Source organism: Oncorhynchus masou, chromosome 9 (assembly GCF_036934945.1).
Source record: "Oncorhynchus masou masou isolate Uvic2021 chromosome 9, UVic_Omas_1.1, whole genome shotgun sequence".
Lineage (NCBI taxonomy): Eukaryota > Metazoa > Chordata > Actinopteri > Salmoniformes > Salmonidae > Oncorhynchus > Oncorhynchus masou.
The window spans coordinates 12,381,439-12,406,960 of NC_088220.1; the positions used below are offsets into that span (position 1 = coordinate 12,381,439).

At 41.3% G+C, this 25,522-nt stretch overlaps 1 protein-coding gene across 1 annotated transcript in view; it reads left to right on the top strand.

Moving 5' to 3' along the window:
• LOC135545529 (androgen receptor-like) overlaps positions 1-25,522 on the top strand; it is a 32,512-nt gene continuing 6,990 nt past the window's right edge. Inside the window, exons 1-8 of the mRNA XM_064973187.1 lie at positions 1-1,168; positions 4,844-4,977; positions 5,307-5,423; positions 16,166-16,366; positions 16,604-16,813; positions 21,087-21,231; positions 21,526-21,656; positions 21,741-21,892. Coding sequence (XP_064829259.1) covers positions 315-1,168; positions 4,844-4,977; positions 5,307-5,423; positions 16,166-16,366; positions 16,604-16,813; positions 21,087-21,231; positions 21,526-21,656; positions 21,741-21,892 — 1,944 coding nt within the window. The 5' untranslated portion in view covers positions 1-314. The remainder of the gene's footprint in view (positions 1,169-4,843; positions 4,978-5,306; positions 5,424-16,165; positions 16,367-16,603; positions 16,814-21,086; positions 21,232-21,525; positions 21,657-21,740; positions 21,893-25,522) is intronic.

The window sequence follows — 25,522 nt, forward strand, 5'->3', positions numbered from 1 at the left end:
CGCGCCAGCCTTTCCCTCCCCGAGGTCACAACGAATGAGCAAAACGCAGAGGCGTAAGAAGGGATTTGTTGTTCATGTACTGTAGTCTCCCGTAGTTCAGATCGGGGAGGTTATAGGTGGTGGCCCGATATAACGACATAACAGGAGTCTCTGGTTACACGGTTACGTTAAGATTTAACGTAGTTGCGTCTACTCTCACCACGGGAAAAAAATGTAGTAGCTCCTCGTGCTTTAGGCCTACAGTGAAAACCGAAGACCTCGTGAGCACGTCTTTTTTTGGAACTGTCCGCGCCTGGGAAGAAATCAAAACAACAATGCAGAGTTGCACCAATATATCAGATACAGCCAAGGAGTTATGTGACGCGGTGTCAGTGTCTTTAGGTTTGAGTTCGCAGTTAAACGAGGTAGTGGATAATGGACGGAGCGGCCCTGCCTTCTCTGCAGACTGCGGCCCAAATCATGGAAACCATTTTTCAGTCTCCGAGGAGTCTTCTCCAGAGTTTGGAGCTGGCGCAAGTATGACCTCAGAGTTAACCACCCAGATGCAGAGGAAAACGACAATTAAATCAAATGATCTCGGGCCATCGTTCGAAGTACATCAAGACATTTGCGGACAAAATTATGTCGGTTTTTTACAGACCCTCGAGCGCGAAAGGGACAGCGCATGGAAGGTGACAAGGCCTATGCACGAGTTGGAAATTGCCAGAGGTCTCCGTAAAAACTCGGACATGTTCGTGAATTTGGATAACGCTATTGCGCTCTCGGTGCCCTCTCAGTTTGACGAATTGTTACCTTTAAGTTCTCCATTCCGTAAAGACGCCCCAACCCAGTTATTTGGTAGGGAATTTACGGATCAATCGACCGTCAATGGCCTCATCAAAAGCAGCCTTAACAAAACCGAACCAGGACACGAGGGACCCTGTCCGGTGGCGGGTGGATCTTGGTTCTGTAAATATTTGGACAACGGAAATTGCATGTCTTGTGGAGCACGTAAAGCCTGTCCCCCTGGGGTTAACTATCAGGAATATGACCCTGGGATGCCACAAGAGGGTCGTGTCCAGAAGCAAAGTTACCAAAGTGTGATGCATGAAAGCGGTCTTCAACAAGTGTATCACTCCGCTATCAAGAAGGAGAGTTCTGGATGGATGAGTGCTGACTCCAGACTGAGGTAGATATACTCTTTATAAGACATATTATTTCAATTGTTTCTTTGTTTGTTTTCACGTCAGACCAAGCAGACTAGAGGAAAATTAATGGAGCTTCTCTAACTATGTAATCATAACAAAACAACAGTAATATCAGATGTTATAATATGTCAAATTCAATGAAGCAAAAAGGCACGAGGGGGTGTGGTATGTGGCCTGAGCTGTGGTGTATTGGCCATATCTGGTTAGAGTGTTGGATTTCTAACTGAACGGTTGCAAGATAGAATCCCCGAGCTGACAAGATAAAAATCTGCCTTTCTGCCCCTGAACGAGGTAGTTACCCCACCGTTCCTTGGCTGTCATTGAAAATAAGAATTTGTTCTGAACTGACTTGCCTGGTTAAATAAATATACCACAAACTCCTGAGCAGTAAAATCACCATTCAGAGCTCAAACCACAGGTTATAATAGCATTTATGCTATGTGTTATAATGACCTAATTCCCTGCACCAGCTGCCACAGAGACTCCCATGCTGGAGAGGACAGACTGCAAGTGATAGGTTATAGCCACTGTCCCTTTCAGCATGGCCAGTCTCGTGACTATTACCCAGCAGTGTGTCTGTCTCTGACAACACTGTTTACCTTCCTAACCAGTGTTTATTTCATGACTATTAGAGTAATAGGCTTCCAGCTGACTTTACGCTGGCCTTCAACTAACCAGGTGTAATGTATTTAGTCTCAATCAACAAGGCCCAGTAGGACATAAGGCAACACTCACTAAAAGATGCACTGTGCAGAAATCACTGACGTTTCCTGGTTGCTAAAATTCTAATAGTTAAGCTGTTGTACAAAACCAAAAGTAAAACGCTCAAAAAACGAAACTTAAGCACGGGAAGCATAGAAATAGCGCACATAGAACAGATCTACCGCTTCTTAGACAGGTTTTCAATGAGAATGACAGATCTATAACTCATATTTCTATGTGAATTTGGTCAGGTCGCCCAAAAAGTTGTATATTACAGCTTTCATAATGATATCACACTTATTGCCAAGGCTGTGGTGTGGTGGGTCAGTCAAAGATCTAGTAGCGGATACCGATCAAGTTGAATTAATTCACATTCAAGGACCATTTCATTTATAGAAAGGCTATCCAAGGTCAAACCAACTTTGACACAGTCGCACACCAGCTTACTGACAGTAATTGGCTAAATAATTTGTTTACTTCTTTCCACCTGCAAACACACACGAGGTACCCACATCAAACCACACCCCGAAACCAACTCACGTTTGAATTCAGTCATGGCCCCTAGCATTTATTAATTAACCAAATTTAAATTTAAAACGAGGCCAATTCAGGAAGCGCAGTCGCCCTTTAAACGGGTAGCTGGCTAATTTAAAATGTAAAGTTTGTCAGACTTGTTATACCTCAAAAGTAGTGTAATGTTGATCTGAGCCCGTCGTCCACACCGTCTGATTAACAGATTCTGCTGCTAACTGAATTAGAAAGGATCTGCATGACTCAATCCCACATCAATAGGCAAGTATGTGCAGATCAGCAGGTATAGGCAGGTAGGTGCATTTCAGATGTGAGGGTGTAGCTGTAAGATCTGAAATAGTGTTAGGTGTGTGTTGTGTGATTTCAGGTGAATGTGTGCGTGTGTATATGTGTGTACATCTGTGTGTGTGTGTGTGTGTTTCTGTCTGTGTGTGTGTGTATGTATGTACGTCTCTGTGTGTGTGTGTGTGGTTATGAGATGTAGCTGTAAGATCTAAAAGAGTGTTACCCACATGTTAGGTGTGTGTTTACAGTAGAGATCGACCGATTAATCGGAATGGCCGATTTAATTAGGGCCGATTTCAAGTTTTCATAACAATCAGAAATCAATATTTTTGGACACCGATTTGGACGATTTAAAAAAAAATATATATATATATATTTTTTACACCTTTATTTAATCTTTATTTAACTATGCAAGTCAGTTAAGAACATATTCTTATTTTCAATGACGGCCTAGGAACGGTGGGTTAACTGCCTTGTTCAGGGGCAGAACGACAGATTTTTATCTTGTCAGCTCGGGGATTCAATCTTGCAACCTTACAGTTAACTAGTCTAACGCTCAAACCACCGGCCTCTCATTGCACTCCACGAGGAGCCTGCCTGTTACGCGAATGCAGTAAGCCAAGGTAAGTTGCTAGCTAGCATTAACGCATTTAAACGTTAATGAATTAAACGTATCTTATAAAAAACAATCAATCAATCATAATCACTAGTTAACTACACATGGTTGATGATATTACTAGTTTATCTAGCGTGTCCTGCGTTGCATATAATCGATGCGATGCGTATTCGAGAAAAAGGACTGTCGTTGCTCCTATGTGTACCTAACCATAAACATCAATGCCTTTCTTAAAATCAATACACAGAAGTCTATATTTTTAGACCTGCATATTTAGCTAAAATAAATCCAGGTTAGCAGGCAATATTAACCAGGTGAAATTGTGTCACTTCTCTTGCGTTCATTGCACGCAGTCAGTGTATATGCAACATTTACTGCCACCTAATTTGCCCGAATTGTAGGTAATTATGACATAACATTGAAGGTTGTGCAATGTAACAGGAACATTTAGACTGATGGATGCCTCCCATTAGATACAATACGGAACGGTTCCTTATTTTACTGAAAGAATAAACGTCTTGTTTTCGAGATGATAGTTTCCGGATTCGACCATATTAATGACCTAAGGCTCGTATTTCTGTGTTTTATTATGTTATAATTAAGTCTATGATTTGATAGAGCAGTCTGACTGAGCAATGGTAGGCACCAGCAGGCCCGTAAGCATTCATTCAATCAGCACTTTCGTGCATTTTGCCAGCAGCTCTTCGCAATGCTTCAAGCATTGAGCTGTTTATGACTTCAAGCCTATCAACACCCGAGATTAGACTGGTGTAACCGATGTGAAATGGCTAGCTAGTTAGCGGGGTGCGCGCTAATAGCGTTTCAAACGTCACTCGCTCTGAGACTTGGAGTAGTTGTTCCCCTTGCTCTGCATGGGTAACGCTGCTTCGAGGGTGGCTGTTGTCGATGTGTTCCTGGTTCGAGCCCAGGCGAGGAGAGGGATGAAAGCTATACTGTTACACTGGCAATACTAAAGTGCCTATAAGAACATCCAATTGTCAAAGGTATATGAAATACAAATGGTATAGAGGGAAATAGTCCTATAATTCCTGTAATAACAACAACCTAAAACTTCTTACTTGGGAATATTGAAGACTCATGTTAAAAGGAACCACCAGCTTTCATATGTTCTCATGTTCTGAACAAGGAACTGAAACGTTAGCTTTCATACATGGCACATATTGCACTTTTACTTTCTTCTCCAACACTTTGTTTTTGTATTATTTAAACCAAATTGAACTTGTTTCATTATTTATTTGAGGCTAAATTGAATTTATTATTTATTATTTTAACTTATATATTAAGTTAAAATAAGTGTTCATTCAGTATTGTTGTAATTGTCATTATTACCAATAAATTTTAAAAATTGTCCGATTCATCGGTATTGGCTTTTTTTGTCCTCCAATAATCGGCATCGGTGTTGAAAAATCATAATCGGTCGCCCTCTAATATGTTGCCAGTGAGAGTGTATCTGTAAGATCTGAAAGAGTGTTAGGTGTTTACAGATGTGTGTGTGTTTCAGATGTGAGGATATGTTGCCAGTGTACTTCTCTGACCGGAGGGTGTGTAAGGTATGTGGAGACGAGGCGTCAGGCTGTCACTATGGAGCTGTTACCTGTGGGAGCTGCAAGGTGTTCTTCAAGAGGGCTGCAGAGGGTGAGCCATACACACACACATATATCACTTTGTTTACATTCATTTTACTAGGCAAGTCAGTTAATTAAGAACAAATTCTTAATTATAATGACGGCCTACCCACGGGCAAACCCTCACCACGACCCTGGGCCAATTGTGTGCCTCCTTATGGGACTCCCAATCACAGCATGTTGTGATAAAGCCTGGAATCGAACAAGGGTCTTTAGTGACAACTCTGGCACTGAGATGCAGTGCCTTAGACCGCTGCACCACTTGGGAGCCCCACACACATACAGGAAATGGGATATCCAATTCCCCTGCAGTGGCCTTGTTTGTTTTTGTGTCCCCAGGTAAGCAGAATCACCTGTGCGCCAGCCGTAACGACTGCACCATCGACAAGCTGAGGAGGAAGAACTGTCCTTCCTGTCGTCTCAGCAGATGCTTCCGGTCTGGAATGAGCCTCAAAGGTTACAACTTTTACCATAACATACATGACCGTTAAATGGAGAGAGGGAGAGAAAGAGATCACCAAAAAGAAGGGGGAGAAGAGGGGAGCAGAGAATAAGAGGGGAGGAAGGCTAGACACACCTACTTGTATTTTGGTTACAGGGTCTTTGAAGAAGCAGGAATCATGACTAGGTTTTACTCCCTATCCTGTGACTTTCATTGGTAAATTCAGCTGCTTTTCAGGCTGCCTTTCAGGCTGCCTTTCAGGCTGCTTTGGGGAGTTTTGACAGCATGTAGCTACTTTTTCCAACTCAATTCTGCCACATACAAGAGTGGGAGAAGCGGTCTGTGCAACAGCAGTGGGCCATGCACAGGCAGAGAAGCACCAGGGGAGGGGGTGTGCGGTGAGAGAGGAGGGGAAAATGTTGTGTCGGGGAGTGCAGCTGTGCAGCAGCAGTGGGCCATGCACAGGCAGAGAAGCACCAGGGGAGGGGGTGTGCGGTGAGAGAGGAGGGGAAAATCTTATGTCGGGGAGTGCAGCTGTGCAGCAGCAAGTCAAAATGGTGCTGTGATGTCGTCGTGGCAACAGCAAAAACATAATCTAGAGAGAAATCAAGGGGCCAATAGCAGATATCACTGAACAATAGTTGGCAACACTGTTTGCAACATTGTGCAGTGATTTCAGATGTGGCACCACAGGTCCCAGTTGTGGGGGGAGTTATTTTCCTGGGGCTCAGAGTTTTCTTGATCTGGTAGTAGGCTAACCAAAAGGTTACTACACAGAATACTCAAATGGCGGCGACGTAGCATAGTGTCGCAATGTTGTTTTTTGTTATGAAAGGGGAGGCTCCTTGCAGTGCGCACTGACATTCGATGTACCCTTCCCGTGGGGGCAGTGTTGTGTAGGCAATGATGTTTGCTTGATTCCTTGATCTGATCAACAGTATAAGCTATGCATCAAAGAAGCCTATTTTGCATTGATAAGCAAATATAATCTGAGCTACTGTTCAAACAACAAACCAAACAACATTGTAGCCTTGTTAGAATCTACCCAAAAAGGTATTTTGTTTAGCAGTAATAACTTGTGATTACAGGCTATTGTGAAATGGTAGAAAGTGCTGTAGGCTGATGTGGGAATACATACACAAGCAGCATATTTAACTGGAATAACGCTTTAGGTTACACCGGCAAGTAGAAGAATATTACCTGGGTATATTTTGTATTATTTATCATATTCAGTTTTTTTATATGCAAAAATAGAATCCTACTCCAACCACGTACATGCCAAAAATAGAATCCTACTCCACCCACGTACATGCCAAAAATAGAATCCTACTCCACCCACCTACACGCCAAAAATAGAATCCTACTCCACCCACGTGCACGCCAAAAATAGAATCCTACTCCACCCACGTGCACGCCAAAAATAGAATCCTACTCCACCCACCTACACGCCAAAAATAGAATCCTACTCCACCCACCTACACACCAAAAATAGAATCCTACTCCATCCACCTACACGCCAAAAATAGAATCCTACTCCACCCACGTACACGCAAGTAGAAGAACAGAGTTTAGCTTGTAGTAACCTTAACCAACTCCCAGATCCCTAGTTGTAGTAATAAATCAGCTGTAAGGTCATTAAAAAAAACTCCTGGAAAAACTTCTGGCCCTAGAAAGGATGAAAACCCTTTACACATAGAGAACAACTGGGATTGGACAGAGACTAGCAGGGCTGAGCTGGCTGTGTATGGTGTTGTGTGGCCTTTACATCTGTAATTGAATAGATACTCATACAGTGTGTCATCACTATTGTGTTAATTCATTAGTTCAAGCCAATCATTTCGGAATAAAAAGGCCTAGGTAGCCTAGCTACACGAAGTTTGATCACATTCACATTATCTCAGGACACAAATAAATTGGCCTATTTTAGGCTATAAAAACATATACGTTTCCCCTCGCTCAGATGGGATCAGAGCATTTTTCATAATTATCATTATGTTGTTTTAGAAGATATTATGCATTTTACCACAAATTCCACAATTCAATCACTGCAACAATCCCAAAAAGTGATAAACAAATCAATTGCCAATATTTCTTACATTGCTTCCCGAATGAAAATGCCTGATTTAAAAAAAAAATGCACTGAAAATAAAAATATACAAAATTAAATTATACAATTATAATTAAATTGGACTTTTTCTAAATTTGAGCTTGTTAACCATTCCAGTAATGAAAAGGCCGAATGGGGTAAAGGGGTTGTTTGAGAATAAGAACCTCATTCTGAAGGCATATAAGTAGATAAATTAAATCCTACTACTCCTCTAGATATGCATCATGGGTGGATGAAACTTTATGGAGTTTCTACAGGAAGTTGAAAAAGTGTTACGGTAATGATTTACACTTAATAAATATTATAGTTTAATGTAAACTTCAACTAGTATAACATTTTTAGGATTTATGGATAGGGTTGCACATTTTGGGGAATATTCAGAGGTGGAAACTTTCCATGGGAATTAACAGGAATATATGGGAATTAATGGAAATATATGCAAATTAATGGTAATACCATTTAAATGTAGATGTTTTTTGCATTATATGTATTTACCATATCATATGGAGACAGAAACATAAACCTTTTACCTTATCTAAGTAGACATAATTGCAAATGATTAAGTCCTTCCAATAGAAATAAAAAAACAATTTAGTTTCTCATTGAACATTAATTAAATGAGTTGACTCTTCACATGGGATGATTTCACTGAACAACAAAATAAAGGGAATAATGAATGATCCCCAATGATTCATTGCATCACACAAAAACATTTTCAACATACATCTGTAAAATGATTGTCTAGAAATTAAAGCTTTTGTTGTCTTCCTCTCAGCCTTCCATGTCTTCTTCCTGGACCTCCTCAATGTCCACCTCTTGAACATCATACTCTGAGGCCTCATCTTCAGTGTCAGGGAATGACAGTTATGCTAACAAAATGCATAGCGCTCAGAATTAAAAGGGTTTTACCAGGTATTGTTCATCCTGATCAGACAGGTTTTTTACATGGATGATACATTGGAGATAATATACGACAACTACTAGAAATAATAGAACATCATGAAACATAAGAAGCCAGGAATGGTATATATAGTGGATTTTGAAAAGGCATTTGATAAAGTAAGACTGGATTTTATTTATAAATGCCTGTATTTTTTTCAATTTTGGTAATTCTCTTATAAAATGGGTACAAATAATGTATAGCAACCCCAGGTGTAAAATAGTAAATAACGGCTACTTCTCAGAGAGTTTTGAATTGTCAAGAGGAGTTAAACAAGGGTGTCCGCTGTCACAATATCTATTCGTTATGGCCATCGAAATGCTAGCTATTAAAATGAGATCTAAAAACAACATTAGAGGATTAGAAATCCAAGGCTTAAAAACAAACTTGTCCATGTATGCCGATGACTCAAGTTTTATGTTAAGTCTGCAAGCTAGATCCCTGCAATGTCTCATTGAAGAGCTAGATAACTTTTCTGGACTCTCTGGACTAAAACCTAATTATGATAAGTGTACAATATTACGTATTGGATACTTAAAAAATACAACTTTTACATTACCCTGCAGTTTAGCTATAAATTGGCTGATGGTTAAGTAGACATACTCGGTATTCACATCACAAAAATATATAAATACGCTCTCCACAATGAATTTCAATAGAAAACTTGTAAAAATAGACAAGATCCTGCAACCATGGAGAGGTAAATACCTGTCTATTTATGGAAAAATTGCCCTGATTAACTCCTTAGTCATATCTCAGTTTACTCACTTACTTATGGCGCTGCCTACTGCTGATGATTCGCTTTCAAATCATATGAGCAAAAAATATCTTACTTTATCTCGGAAGCTAAACAAGACAAAATAAAACAAGCCTATCTATGTAATGAAATGAATTGGGTGGGTTGAGATGAGATGATTAAATATAAAAGCACTAAACCTCTCTCTAAAAGCTTCACTTATTCAAAAGTTTTATTTGAACCCTAAATGGTTCTCAAGTAGATTACTAATAAAAGCTCATCCATTGTTTAAAATGGCCTTTTTGCCTTTGTGCAGATTGCCATGTCTCATTTTCGATTCATTGAAAGTGATACTTTTTTCAAAGTATCTGTCTTTTTCAAACAAGCATTGCAGAGCTGGCTACAATTACAATGTCATCCCCCTGAAAAGATAGAACAAATATTACAACAAATATTATGGCTGAACTCAAATGTGCTGGTTGTTAAAATACCTGTTTTTATGGGAAAGATGTTTGAAAAGGGCATTTTGTTCTTAAATGATATTGTAAATTGTAATGGTAGAGTTATGTCCTTCATGGAGTTATGAGAATTGTAAGGGAAGGTCTGCTCATTCCAAGAGTACAACTAATTGATTACAGCATTGCCACAAAAATGGAGGAGGCGGGTGGCAGCAGGAGGAGGTAAGGAACTGGTCTGTCTGCCCAATATAAAGGATCAAAACTGGCAGAGGAATAAAAATAGCATAAATAGGAAAGTATACCAGTTTAATTTGAGGACCAGGATGTTGACAACTGTGTCATACAGATTGCAAAATAGTTGGGAAGAGATTTTTTTATGTACTGATTCCATGGTACAGGGTGTATGAGTTGATATATAAAATAACACAAGATTCAAGACTTCATGCTTTTTTTTTTGAGGATACAGAATCAATAGACCATTTATTTTGGTATTGCCCTCAGGTAGCCTGTTTCTGGTCTGAGGTTTGTCTGAAAATGAATAGCGTTGATCTAAAATTGACCCTAGAAATATTACTGTTAGGCGATCTGGAGAGACCGGGTCAGTCAATTACTAATATACTAATACTCTTAGTAAAACTATTTATCTTCAACACGGAATCTGTAGATTCAATTAGATAGATTGAAATTGTATGTTAAATATCATAGCATAGTTGAAAGATATGTGTTGCGTAAAAACACGAAGTGGGTGGCCAGCAGAGATAGATGGGATCGTCTGAGGGAAGCTGAGGGTTGGGATGTGGAATTGGAGACAAGTGGGAGTGGAGTTGCTGTGTGTGAGAGAGAATCATGGTCAAAGATAAGGGGGGGGGGTCTAAATAAAACATAATAAAAGTACATTTGAATGACACTGTGGCAGTGTTTTTCCAACGAATGCCGGTTTGCCAGAGGCTGATGCCCTGCAGGTGTTTGTACACATGCATATACACACACTCTCATTCAAATCAACACATATAAGAACACACACATACATGTAATAGTACCAGACATGCACAAACATATACAGTTGGCATTGCTGTTATGATTTCAGTTGTCCTTTACAGTGCCTTGCGAAAGTATTCGGCCCCCTTGAACTTTGCGACCTTTTGCCACATTTCAGGCTTCAAACATAAAGATATAAAACTGTATTTTTTTGTGAAGAATCAACAACAAGTGGGACACAATCATGAAGTGGAACGAGATTTATTGGATATTTCAAACTTTTTTAACAAATCAAAAACTGAAAAATTAGGCGTGCAAAATTATTCAGCCCCCTTAAGTTAATACTTTGTAGCGCCACCTTTTGCTGCGATTACAGCTGTAAGTCGCTTGGGGTATGTCTCTATCAGTTTTGCACATCGAGAGACTGAAATTTTTTCCATTCCTCCTTGCAAAACAGCTCGAGCTCAGTGAGGTTGGATGGAGAGCATTTGTGAACAGCAGTTTTCAGTTCTTTCCACAGATTCTCGATTGGATTCAGGTCTGGACTTTGACTTGGCCATTCTAACACCTGGATATGTTTATTTTTAAACCATTCCATTGTAGATTTTGCTTTATGTTTTGGATCAGTGTCTTGTTGGAAGACAAATCTCCGTCCCAGTCTCAGGTCTTTTGCAGACTCCATCAGGTTTTCTTCCAGAATGGTCCTGTATTTGGCTCCATCCATCTTCCCATCAATTTTAACCATCTTCCCTGTCCTTGATGAAGAAAAGCAGGCCCAAACCATGATGCTGCCACCACCATGTTTGACAGTGGGGATGGTGTGGTCACGGTGATGAGCTGTGTTGCTTTTACGCCAAACATAACGTTTTGCATTGTTGCCAAAAAGTTCAATTTTGGTTTCATCTGACCAGAGCACCTTCTTCCACATGTTTGGTGTGTCTCCCAGGTGGCTTGTGGCAAACTTTAAACAACACTTTTTATGGATATCTTTAAGAAATGGCTTTCTTCTTGCCACTCTTCCATAAAGGCCAGATTTGTGCAATATACGACTGATTGTTGTCCTATGGACAGAGTCTCCCACCTCAGCTGTAGATCTCTGCAGTTCATCCAGAGTGATCATGGGCCTCTTGGCTGCATCTCTGATCTGTCTTCTCCTTGTATGAGCAGAAAGTTTAGAGGGATGGCCAGGTCTTGGTAGATTTGCAGTGGTCTGATACTCCTTCCATTTCAATATTATCGCTTGCACAGTGCTCCTTGGGATGTTTAAAGCTTGGGAAGTCTTTTTGTATCCAAATCTGGCTTTAAACTTCTTCACAACAGTATCTCGGACCTGCCTGGTGTGTTCCTTGTTCTTCATGATGCTCTCTGCGCTTTTAACGGACCTCTGAGACTATCACAGTGCAGGTGCATTTATACGGAGACTTTATTACACACAGGTGGATTGTATTTATCATCATTAGTCATTTAGGTCAACATTGGATCATTCAGAGATCCTCACTGAACTTCTGGAGAGAGTTTGCTGCACTGAAAGTAAAGGGGCTGAATAATTTTGCATGCCCAATTTTTCAGTTTTTGATTTGTTAAAAAAGTTTGAAATATCCAATAAATGTCGTTCCACTTCATGATTGTGTCCCACTTGTTGTTGATTCTTCACAAAAAATACAGTTTTATATCTTTATGTTTGAAGCCTGAAATGTGGCAAAAGGTTGCAAAGTTCAAGGGGGCCGAATACTTTCGCAAGGCACTGTATGTCCTTTGTTTTAACCTCTTGCGACGAGCTATCCCAGATCCAGGATCATAATCATAGCCTCAAACTAATTAGCATAACACAGCGGACATAAATACCCCTAGAAACTTTTCCTATTCATGAAAATCGCAAATTAAATGAATTAAATATATTCAAACACAAGCTTAGCCTTTTGTTAACAACACTGTCATCTCAGTTTTTCAAAATATGCGTTACAGCCAACGCTAGACAAGCATTTGTGTAATTTTATCATGGCATAATGCTATGCTAGGCTCTGCTGGCAGCAGGCAACATTTTCACAAAAATAAGAAAAGCAATGGAAAATGCTACCACAACAACGCCAAACTTTTTTCAAAATTTGCTCCATAATATCGACAGAAACACGGAAAACGTTGTTTAGGATCCATCCTCAAGGTGTTTTTAACATATATATTCGATAATATATCCGTTGAGGCAATTGGTTTCTCATAAGAAGCGATTGGAAATATGGCTACCTCAGTATTTTACGCAAGATCTTCTGCGGGAGACACCATGTGACCACTTGCTATATATGGTCCCTTACGGCTTTTCTTCAATGGAAATGCGTAAAAAGACGTCATAATGCTGTAGACACCTTGGGGATTACGTGAAAAACGTAAGCTCATTCGTAGCTCATTCACAGCCATATAAGGAATCATTGGCATGAGGCGGTTTCAAAAAATGCGTCACTTCCGGGTTGGATTTTTATCTGGGTTTCGCCTGTAACATCAGTTCTGTGGCACTCACAGACAATATCTTTGCAGTTTTGGAAACGTCAGAGTGTTTTCTATCCAAAGCTGTCAATTATATGCATAGTCGAGCATCTTTTCATGACAAAATATCTTGTTTAAAACGGGAACGTTTTTCATCCAAAAAATGTAATAGCGCCCCCTAATGCTTAACTGGTTTTAAATGTATAATTATATATATTTTTTGGCATTGTTGTTTGCTGTTTTCTTCTGTCTTTTCCTTTTTTCTCTTTAGTTGATTCTCTTGGTTGTTGATGCTTTGGGGGTTCTTGGGGGTGGGGAATGGAATTAGTTGTATTTTTATTCGATTTTTTCTGGGGGAGACTGTGGGAGGGGTCTTGAATGGTTGAGGGACAGCTATTGGGGAACTGTGGGGGGATCTTGGAGGGTTCGGGTTTCACAAGATTTTGATCATGAAAAAGGAAACTATGACATATTTTATATCACTCATGCACACGCATCCTCACACGTAATACTTTAGTGTTACCCCTTCCTTGTGTTTTTTTGTAATAAATATAAAAAATAAGGACAACAGTTTTCAGCTGTTCAACATAATTGCAAAAGGGTTTTTTCTAATGATTAATTAGCCTTTTAAAATGATCAACTTGGATTAGCTAACACAACGTGCCATTGGAACACAGGAGTGATGGTTGCTGATAATGGGCCTCTGTACACCTATGTAGATTTTCCATAAAGAATCAGCTGTTTCCAGCTACAATAGTCATTTACAACATTAACAATGTCTACACTGTATTTATGATCAATTTAATGTTATTTTAATGGACAAAAAATGAGCTTTTCTATAAAAAACACGGACATTTCTAAGTGACCCCAAACTTTTGAAAGGTAGTGTATATTCACCCCACCCAGTATTGTAATCCAAATTTACCAGAAAGCTTGTAGTCCTAGGCTCAGACAGTATAGTGGTGTGGGCTCAATAGCATCTCATTAGTGTGCAAGATCTTGAGAATCAGCCGTACATGTGATGGAAGAATAGTCTGTGCATGCAGAGGGTTGCAATTCCATTGAATTGGGAATAGTTTAACCAAAATATGCCACTAGACCTAGAATTGCCTTATGTGGATCCCACAAAAAATGTTCACTGTTATAAGCTAACTCTTTTGATGAATTTAAGCAAGATTCCCGGGCTTAACTTCCCAGGAAAATTTCTGTAAATTTACCGGGAAGTTTCCAACCCTTTGCAACTCTATTTATGGACAAACTGCAGTGACATATTTTGTGTTTTATTCAAATCAGTTAGGTTTTTCAAAAGTACAATTTTATAAAATGACCCAATAATTTAATCCAGACGCATTGCGGTAATGAGAATATGGAAAAATGTACAAAATTCAGGCAAAAATGTATTAAAAACTAGACATCTTAGTCCTCAGAATGATGGTTGATTTTTGCAGATGCATCATGGTTTTGTAATTCAATTTGCTACAGACATGTTTAAAACATGCAGCTGTGGTTGTTATCAGTAGGCTAAAGTTGATCAGATTAATTGTGGATGTTGACAAATCAAGAGGCATTCATATGTTATTTTTGGGTGGCAGGTATGGGCTTCCATATAAAACAGCTCATTGCAGCCACTAATACCCATGTTTTCAGTCACATTTTGCCTTTGCCACATGTAATGGTTTGCATGATATTGATACAAATGAAGCCTGGTCAGTTGTAAAGTAGGCCTTTGTACTTTTATATTTGTATGAGAGGGTTAATCCTTCACTTTTTACATGTTACCAGTACTTAATAAAAACATGCAACTCTGGACTTTTGTCTTGAAGCTAAAATGTAATGTGTGTAGCCTACAGACAAGAAAATAAACCTTTTAATTGTCTGCACATACAGTGCATTCGGAAAGTATTCAGACCCCTTGAATTTTTCCACATTTGTTACGCTACCGCCTTATTCTAAAATTGGTGAAATTGGTGTTTCCCCCTCATTAATCTACACACAATACCCCGTAATGACAAAGTAAAAATGTGTCTGCCATGTGCCTTTTACTAAAGAGTGGTTTCCGTCTGGCCACTACCATAAAGGCCTGATTGGTGGAGTGCTGCAAAGATAGTTGTCCTTCAAGGAAGGTTCTCCCATCTCCACAGAGGAACTCGGGAGCTCTGTCAGAGTGACCATCAGGTTCTTGGTCACCTCCCTGACCAAAGACCTTCACCCCCGATTGCTCAGTTTGGCCAGGTGGCCAGCTCTAGAAAGAGTCTTGGTGGTTCCAAACTTCTTGCATTTAAGAATGATGGAGGCCACTGTGTTCTTGGGGACCGTCAATGCTGCAGAAATGTTTTGGTACCCTTCCCTAGATCTGTGCCTCGACGCAATTCTGTCTCTGAGCTCTACGGACAATTCCTTTGACCTCATGACTTGGTTTTTGCTCTGACATACACTGTCAACTGTAGGACCTTATATAGACAGGTGTGTGCTTTTCCAAATCATGTCCAATCAATTACGTTTACCACAGGTTGACTCCAATTAAGTTGTATAAAGATCTCAAGGATGATCAATGGAAACAGGATGAGCACCTGAGCAGAATTTCGAGTCTCATAGCAAAGGGTCTGAATACGTATGTAAATAAGGTATTTCAGCTTTTCTTTCATTTTTAATACATTTGAAAATATTTCTAAAAACCCGTTTTCACGTTGTCATTATGGGGTATTGTGTGTAGAATGTTGAGGGGGAAAATATATTTAATCCATTTTAGAATAAGTAACGTCTGAATGCGTTCCGGTTGTGTTGTACATGCTTGTGAATTGTTGCATTATCAAGTAGTGTAATATTTCGGGAAGAAAAGTCTCTGTCATTGTTAAATAGATTGTGGCTTCTCGCTAGTGGCTACTGTGATATTTACGGTCAATTTGAGCGACGGACCAAGAATGTCACATGGCCAGCAGCCACGGCAATGATGTAATGTGAATGGAAAAATAGCTTTCTTCACCCCACTCCTCAGACTCCTTCATATCTCCTAGTGGGGCCTTTCTCTCTGTCCTACTTCTGTGTGTGGTGCATTTCAGGCCGCAAGCTGAGGGGAGCTGGCCCGCTGAAAGGAGGAGTGGAGGGGGGAACACAGGCACCCGGCAAAGAGAGGACTGGAGAGAGGGGAGGAGAGAGGCCTGGAGAGAGGGGAGGAGAGAGGGGAGGAGAGAGCACTGGAGAGAGCACTGGAGAGATGACTGGGGGATTACAGTTATCCACCGTTTCCCCACAGGCTAAATGTGAGGATCAATATTACCATATGTAAAATATTTTTCTTAACCAGAATGCTATTTTTTCAAGTGAGCCCTGACTAAGAAAGCAGTTACAACTCAATTCAGAATTTACCCCAACCCTGGATGAAAGGCAGCACATATTAAATGTAAATGTAAATATTCAGCCTCAACAGGTTTCATTTTGTCTCTCATCTCATGTCTCAATTCACCTTGCCTTGTTTCATGTCATATCCCTCTCTGCAGGCTGTGCTGCGTTGCAGGCTCCCGCTCTTGGCCCCTCCCCCAGTCTACGCCCCTCCCTCCTCAACATTCTGAGTTCCATTGAGCCAGGAATGGTCAACGCAGGCCATGACACCTCCCAGCCAGACTGTTTCGCCTCCCTACTGTCCAGCCTCAACGAGCTGGGAGAGAGACAACTGGTGTCTGTGGTGAACTGGGCTAAAGCCATGCCAGGTAAACCATTCTTCCTGTATCCTACTGTTACCTAACTACTACATGTTACCAACCCTGTATCCTGCTGTTACCTAACCACTACATGTTACCAACCCTGTATCCTGCTGTTACCTAACCACTACATGTTACCATTCCTGTATCCTGCTGTTACCTAACCACTACATGTTACCATTCCTGTATCCTGCTGTTACCTAACCACTACATGTTACCAACCCTGTATCCTGCTGTTACCTAACCACTACATGTTACCATTCCTGTATCCTACTGTTACCTAACCACTACATGCTACCAACCCTGTATCCTGCTGTTACCTAACCACTACATGTTACCATTCCTGTATCCTGCTGTTACCTACCACTACATGCTACCAACCCACTAACCCTGTATCCTACTGTTACCTAACCACTACATGTTACCAACCCTGTATCCTACTGTTACCTAACCACTACATGTTACCAACCCTGTATCCTACTGTTACCTAACCACTACATGTTACCAACCCTGTATCCTACTGTTACCTAACCACTACATGTTACCAACCCTGTATCCTACTGTTACCTAACCACTACATGTTACCAACCCTGTATCCTACTGTTACCTAACCACTACATGTTACCAACCCTGTATCCTACTGTTACCTAACCACTACATGTTACCAACCCTGTATCCTACTGTTACCTAACCACTACATGTTACCAACCCTGTATCCTACTGTTACCTAACCACTACATGTTACCCCCTGTATCCTACTGTTACCTAACCACTACATGTTACCAATCCTGTATCCTACTGTTACCTAACTACTACATGTTACCAACCCTGTATCCTACTGTTACCTAACCACTACATGTTACCAACCCTGTATCCTAACCACTACATGTTACCTAACCACTACATGTTACTGTTAACCCTAACCCTGTATCCTACTGTTACCTAACCACTACATGCTACCAACCCACTATCCTACTGTTACCTAACCACTACATGTTACCAACCCTGTATCCTACTGTTACCCTGTATCCTACTGTTACCTAACCACTACATGTTACCAACCCTGTACTAACCCTGTATCCTACTGTTACCTAACCACTACAACCCTGTTACCAACCCTGTATCCTACTGTTACCTAACCACTACATGTTACTAACCCACTACCCTGTATCCTACTGTTACCTAACCACTACATGTTACCAACCCTGTATCCTACTGTTACCTAACCACTACATGCTACCAACCCACTAACCCTGTATCCTACTGTTACCTAACCACTACATGTTACCAACCCTGTATCCTACTGTTACCTAACCACTACATGTTACTAACCCTGTGTTACCATTCCTGTATCCTACTGTTACCTAACCACTACATGTTACCAACCCACTAACCCTGTATCCTACTGTTACCTCCTACTGTTACCTAACCACATGTTACCAACCCTGTATCCTACTGTTACCTAACCACTACATGTTACCACCCTGTATCCTACTGTTACCTAACCACTACATGTTACCAACCCACTAACCCTGTATCCTACTGTTACCTAACCACTACATGTTACCAAACCCTGTATCCTACTGTTACCTAACCTACCAACCCTGTATCCTACTGTTTACCTAACCACTACATGTTACTAACCCTGTATCCTACTGTTACCTAACCACTACATGTTACCAACCCTGTATCCTACTGTTACCTAACCACTACATGTTACCAACCCTGTATCCTACTGTTACCTAACCACTACATGTTACTAACCCTGTATCCTACTGTTACCTAACCACTACATGTTACCAACCCTGTATCCTACTGTTACCTAACCACTACATGTTACCAACCCTGTACTAACCTGTATCCTACTGTTACCTAACCACTACATAACCCACCAACCCTGTATCCTACTGTTACCTAACCACTACATGTTACCAACCCTGTATCCTACTGTTACCTAACCCTACATGTTACCAACCCTGTATCCTACTGTTACCTAACCACTACATGTTACCAACCCTGTATCCTACTGTTACCTAACCACTACATGTTACCAACCCTGTATCCTACTGTTACCTAACCACTACATGTTACTGTTACCTAACCACTACATGTTACCACCTAACCACTACATAACCCTGTATCCTACTGTTACCTAACCACTACATGTTACCAACCCTAACCCCTACTGTATAACCACTACATGTTACCTACTGTTACCTAACCACTAACCCTGTATCCTACTGTTACCTAACCACTACATGTTACCAACCCTGTATCCTACTGTTACCTAACCACTACATGTTACCTAACCCAACCACTAATGCTACCAACCCACTGTATCCTACTGTTACCTAACCACTACATGTTACTAACCCTGTATCCTACCCCACTACATGTATCCTGTACCTACTGTTACCTAACCACTACATGTTACCAACCCACTAACCCTGTATCCTACTGTTACCTAACCACTACATGTTACCCCACTAACCCTGTATCCTACTGTTACCTAACCACTACATGTTACTAACCCACTAACCCTGTATCCTACTGTTACCTAACCTACTACATTCCCTGTATCCTACTGTTACCTAACCACTACATACCCTGTATCCTACTGTTACCTAACCACACATGTTACCAACCCTGTATCCTACTGTTACCTAACCACTACATGTTACCAACCCACTAACCCCACTGTATCCTACTGTTACCTAACCACTACATGTTACCCCTGTATCTAACCCTATCTACATGTTACTAACCACTACATGTTACTAACCCACTAACCCTGTATCCTACTGTTACCTAACCACTACATGTTACTAACCCACTAACCCTGTATCCTACTGTTACCTAACTACTACATGTTACCAACCCTGTATCCTACTGTTACCTAACCACTACATGTTACCAACCCTGTATCCTACTGTTACCTAACTACTACGTGTTACCATTCCTGTATCCTACTGTTACCTAACCACTACATGTTACCAACCCTGTATCCTACTGTTACCTAACCACTACATGTTACTAACCCTGTATCCTACTGTTACCTAACCACTACATGTTACCAACCCACTAACCCTGTATCCTACTGTTACCTAACCACTACATGTTACCAACCCACTAACCCTGTATCCTACTGTTACCTAACTTCTACATGTTACTAACCCACTAACCCTGTATCCTACTGTTACCTAACCACTACATGTTACCAACCCTGTATCCTACTGTTACCTAACCACTACATGTTACCAACCCTGTATCCTACTGTTACCTAACCACTACATGTTACTAACCCACTAACCTTGTATCCTACTGTTACCTAACCACTGCATGTTACCAACCCACTAACCCTGTATCCTACTGTTACCTAACCACTACATGTTACCAACCCTGTATCCTACTGTTACCTAACCACTGCATGTTACCAACCCACTAACCCTGTATCCTACTGTTACCTAACCACTACATGTTACCAACCCACTAACCCTGTATCCTACTGTTACCTAACCACTACATGTTACTAACCCTGTATCCTACTGTTACCTAACCACTACATGTTACTAACCCTGTATCCTACTGTTACCTAACCACTACATGTTACCAACCCTGTATCCTACTGTTACCTAACCACTACATGTTACTAACCCACTAACCTTGTATCCTACTGTTACCTAACCACTACATGCTACCAACCCACTAACCCTGTATCCTACTGTTACCTAACCACTACATGGTACCGACCCTGTATCCTACTGTTACCTAACCACTACATGGTACCAACCCACTAAACCTGTATCCTACTGTTACCTAACCACTACATGGTACCAACCCACTAACCCTGTATCCTACTGTTACCTAACCACTACATGGTACCAACCCACTAACCCTGTATCCTACTGTTACCTAACCACTACATGGTACCAACCCTGTATCCTACTGTTACCTAACCACTACATGTTACCAACCCTGTATCCTACTGTTACCTAACCACTACATGTTACCAACCCACTAACCCTGTATCCTACTGTTACCTAACCACTACATGTTACTAACCCACTAACCCTGTATCCTACTGTTACCTAACCACTACATGTTACTAACCCACTAACCCTGTATCCTACTGTTACCTAACCACTACATGGTACCAACCCACTAACCCTGTATCCTACTGTTACCTAACCACTACATGGTACCAACCCACTAACCCAGGTGTGATAGAGAGAGCTGGTCTGTGTGTGACTGATGCCTGGGGTTGATGATGTTCTCTGTGTAGGTTTCAGACAGCTGCATGTAGAAGACCAGATGTCAGTGATCCAGTCTTCATGGCTGGGGTTGATGGTGTTCGCTCTGGGCTGGAGGTCTTACACAAACACAGATGCTAGAGAGCTCTACTTCGCTCCTGACCTCATCTTTAACGAGTGAGTACTATTGTCTTGCTGAATACAATATTGATGACAATCTCTCTCTGTCTCTCGACAATAGACAAGGGAAATGTTTGAAATTTGAAATGTTGTATTATTGGTTATGTAACAACACTCTCTCAATCAATTTCACTCCCTCTCATCCTAACTCCCCCTCACTCTCCCTCGCAATTCAATTGATTAGCATGGGAAACACATGTCACCAAATGGAATAGAAATAAACTAACATTACACTCTCTCTCCTCACCCTCTTTCTCTCCGTCTGTCTGTCTCTCTCCTCCCCCCCCCCAGTCAGAGGATGCGTGTGTCCAGTATGTACGAACACTGTGTCCAGTTCCGTCTGCTGTCCCAGAGGTTCTGTATGCTCAGAGTCACCCAGGACGAGTTCCTCTGTATGAAGGCTCTGCTCCTCTTCAGCATCAGTGAGTCACATCACTGACACACTGACACCAAGTGACTGTATCATTATCTGGTTCAATATCTGCTTATTTCTTTGTGTCTTTTAGTCCCTGTGAAGGGTCTGAGGAATCAGAAGTGTTTTGACGAGCTGAGGATCTCTTACATCAAGGAGCTGGTTTGTCTGGCCAGCCAACACGGAGAAAAACACCACACACAACGCCTGTTCCAGCTAACACAGCTACTGGACTTCCTACACCCGGTAATATTACCTAACCCTGACCTCTAACCCCTAATTTATACACAACGTCTGTTCCAGCTAACACAGCTACTGGACTTCCTACACCCAGTAATATTACCTAACCTTGACCTCTAACCCCTAGCCCATACACAACGCCTGTTCCAGCTAACACAGCTACTGGAATTCCTACACCCGGTAATATTACCTAACCCTGACCTCTAACCCCTAACCCATACACAACGTCTGTTCCAGCTAACACAGCTACTGGACTTCCTACACACGGTAATATTGCCTAACCCTGACCTCTAACCCCTAGCCTATACACAACGTCTGTTCCAGCTAAAACAACTACGTCCGGTAATTTAATGATAATAATAATGATACTAGATTTAATTACTATAGAGCTTTTCATTACAGCAAGAATCTCAATGACGCTCTTAAAACAGCCTAATCTTTCAGTTAGCCTATTGACTGTTCTAGCTGGAAGGTCTATCACAGTCATCCACAGTCTTTCACAGTCATCCACAGTCTTTCACAGTCATCCACAGTCTTCCACAGTCATCCAGTCTTCCACAGTCTTTCACAGTCTTTCACAGTCTTCCACAGTCATCCACAATCTTTCACAGTCATCCACAATCTTTCACAGTCATCCACAGTCTTTCACAGTCATCCACAGTCTTTCACAGTCATCCACAGTCTTCCACAGTCATCCACAATCTTCCACAGTCTTCCACAGTCATCCACAGTCTTCCACAGTCTTCCACAGTCATCCACAGTCTTTCACAGTCATCCACAGTCTTCCACAGTCTTCCACAGTCTTTCACAGTCTTTCACAGTCTTTCACAGTCTTTCACAGTCTTTCACAGTCTTTCACAGTCATCCACAGTCTTCCACAATCTTTCACAGTCATCCACAATCTTTCACAGTCATCCACAGTCTTTCACAGTCATCCACAGTCTTTCACAGTCATCCACAGTCTTCCACAGTCATCCACAGTCTTCCACAGTCATCCACAGTCTTCCACAGTCATCCACAGTCTTCCACAGTCTTCCACAGTCATCCACAGTCTTTCACAGTCTTCCACAGTCATCCACAGTCATCCACAGTCTTCCACAGTCATCCACAGTCTTCCACAGTCATCCACAGTCTTCCACAGTCATCCACAGTCTTCCACAGTCATCCACAGTCATCCACAGTCTTTCAGTCTTCCACAGTCTTCCACAGTCATCCACAGTCTTCCACAGTCATCCACAGTCTTTCAGTCTTCCACAGTCATCCACAGTCTTTCACAGTCTTTCACAGTCATCCACAGTCTTTCACAGTCATCCACAGTCTTTCACAGTCATCCACAGAGGCAGGTTCCAGTTCAACAGGTCACATCCTGTGTCCAATCCACTCTACATGTCCACTTACCTGACCCGTCCACGTCTCTACCGACCGAGGCCCAAATGAAGGGTTGAAGTCCAGATGATAAAAAAAATGTATTTAAAAAATGTAACCTTTATTTAACTAGGCAAGTCAGTTAAGAACAAATTCTTATTTACAAGGACAGCCTACATCGGCCAAACCCATATGACACTTGGCCAATTGTGCACCGCTGTATGGGACTCTGGAATTGACCAGGGTGTCTGTAGTGACGCCTCAAGCACTGAGATGCAGTGCCTTAGACCACTGCGCCATTCAGGAGCCCAAGGGTTGAGGCCCAGATGAATGGTTGAGGCCCAGGTGAAGACTGGGACCCAGATGAAGGGTTGAGGCCCAGGTGAAGACTGGGGCCCAGATGAAGGCTTGAGGCCCAGATGAAGGGTTGAAGCCCAGAAGAAGGGTTGAGGCCCAGATGAAGGGTTGAAGTCCAGATGAAGACTGGGGCCCAGGTGAAGGGCCGAGATGTGATGTGTGTTGAGCAGTGGTGAAACGATGCTTAGATCCAGGGGGGAAACAAGTTAGAAGTCAGGTCATCTCTTCCCATGGAAACTCCTCTGAAAAACATGTAGCACCAACCTGGGTGAAGTAATGCAGCTGCTAAGCTTTATGGCATGAAGCTCACTACAGTCAAAAGCGATAGTCCACCTTGAAATTAACTACTGGGGAAAACCTCTGCCATCTCTTGTTGTTTCAAATAAAGTTGGTAGCTAAAGAGCTTCTCAGTTCAGTTGGTAAAATAACTGACTTGCCGATCTTGCACTGCCGTGGATCAATATATTGTAATGAATCAGGCAGGAAGTGCGGCTCGAACCCTCAACCTTCTGGCCCGAAGCCCAGAGCGCAACAACATGCTCTTCTTGCAGTCGAAATCCGCACTTATAAACCCAGGATTGCTACAATATATACAATCAAAACTTGCTTAGATAACAAAATAAAAAGTTGATCAAAAAAGAAAACAACAAACTTCAAATCTGTACAATATATACAGAGCTCTCTGCGCCATGGCAGCCACAGAACTGCCCTGCCCCTGACCTCTAACCCGTAACCCGTACTCCACACCTGTCCTAGCTAACCCAGCCAGTGGACTACCTTCTGCAGGTAGTATAGACCTACTACCAAGGGCCAGCCAAGCTTTTTGTGGGCCTGTCATGGCAAATAATGTCCCCTGGCCAAATAGTGTCCCCTTCTGCGTCACAATGGAATTCGATAAATTGTTAGCGTCCGTTGCTATATCAACGGTGGGATGACCTAATTACAGCCTAAATGGCGTTCTTTTCATCATCGCTATGCAAACAAGGAGGATTTCTGCAGCAATTTCGCTGTTTAAACATGTTTTATTTAGCTGACAAAATGAAAACATTCATTCAAAACTACTTTTGGGTACCTTGTTAACATTACAACATGAAATCCATGTCTTAAACATTATTACGTTTCGGAAATGTCAAATAAAACGTGTAATCTGCTTGACACATTAAAGTTACTTACCTTACAGACCAGGAAGTCAGATTGTTTCCACTTCATTCATAAGCAAATCTGTTGGATTCATACACTGGCTTGTCTGGCCGTCATGTTTCAATTTGATCCTGCCCTTCCCTTATCTACGCTGAAATATTATATTTTCACTAGACCTCCTTTAGGATTCATGTTGTTCTATCTCACATAGCTCATTAGTACACCCTTGTGGTTGAATATATATGTATTTATTGTCGGTCCTAGGATACAACAATGAATAATGTGGAACAAATAAATACCATCAAAGGAAACCTTACAACAATGAACACCTTGTGAAACAGCTGTGAAAACCAACCTAGCAATATTTCAGATTTGAATACATAAACTTCGATAGTTTTTGGTACAGTTGTGTCATTCGTTTGTTTTACACTAACATGGCAATCATAGACTAAAATACTGAATTCTGGTGTGTGCAATATAGAGGAGGGGGTTGCTGTGTGGGTGGGGGGTTCTGCCTGTCACCTATTCTCAACAGGCAGTCAGTCTCAGAAGGGAGACTTGAATAGGGAGACTGCGAAGTTCAGGCACTGATGCTCTCATTGTTCTGAGTGTTTGCAGTGCTCGTGTTTTTAGTTCATCTGTGGATCTCACATATTATGTGTCCAGTACGATAGATTATGATAGAAAATGATAGAGTATGATAGAGTATGATAGAGTATGATAGAGTATGATAGAGTATGATAGAGTATTATAGAGTATTATAGAGAATGATGG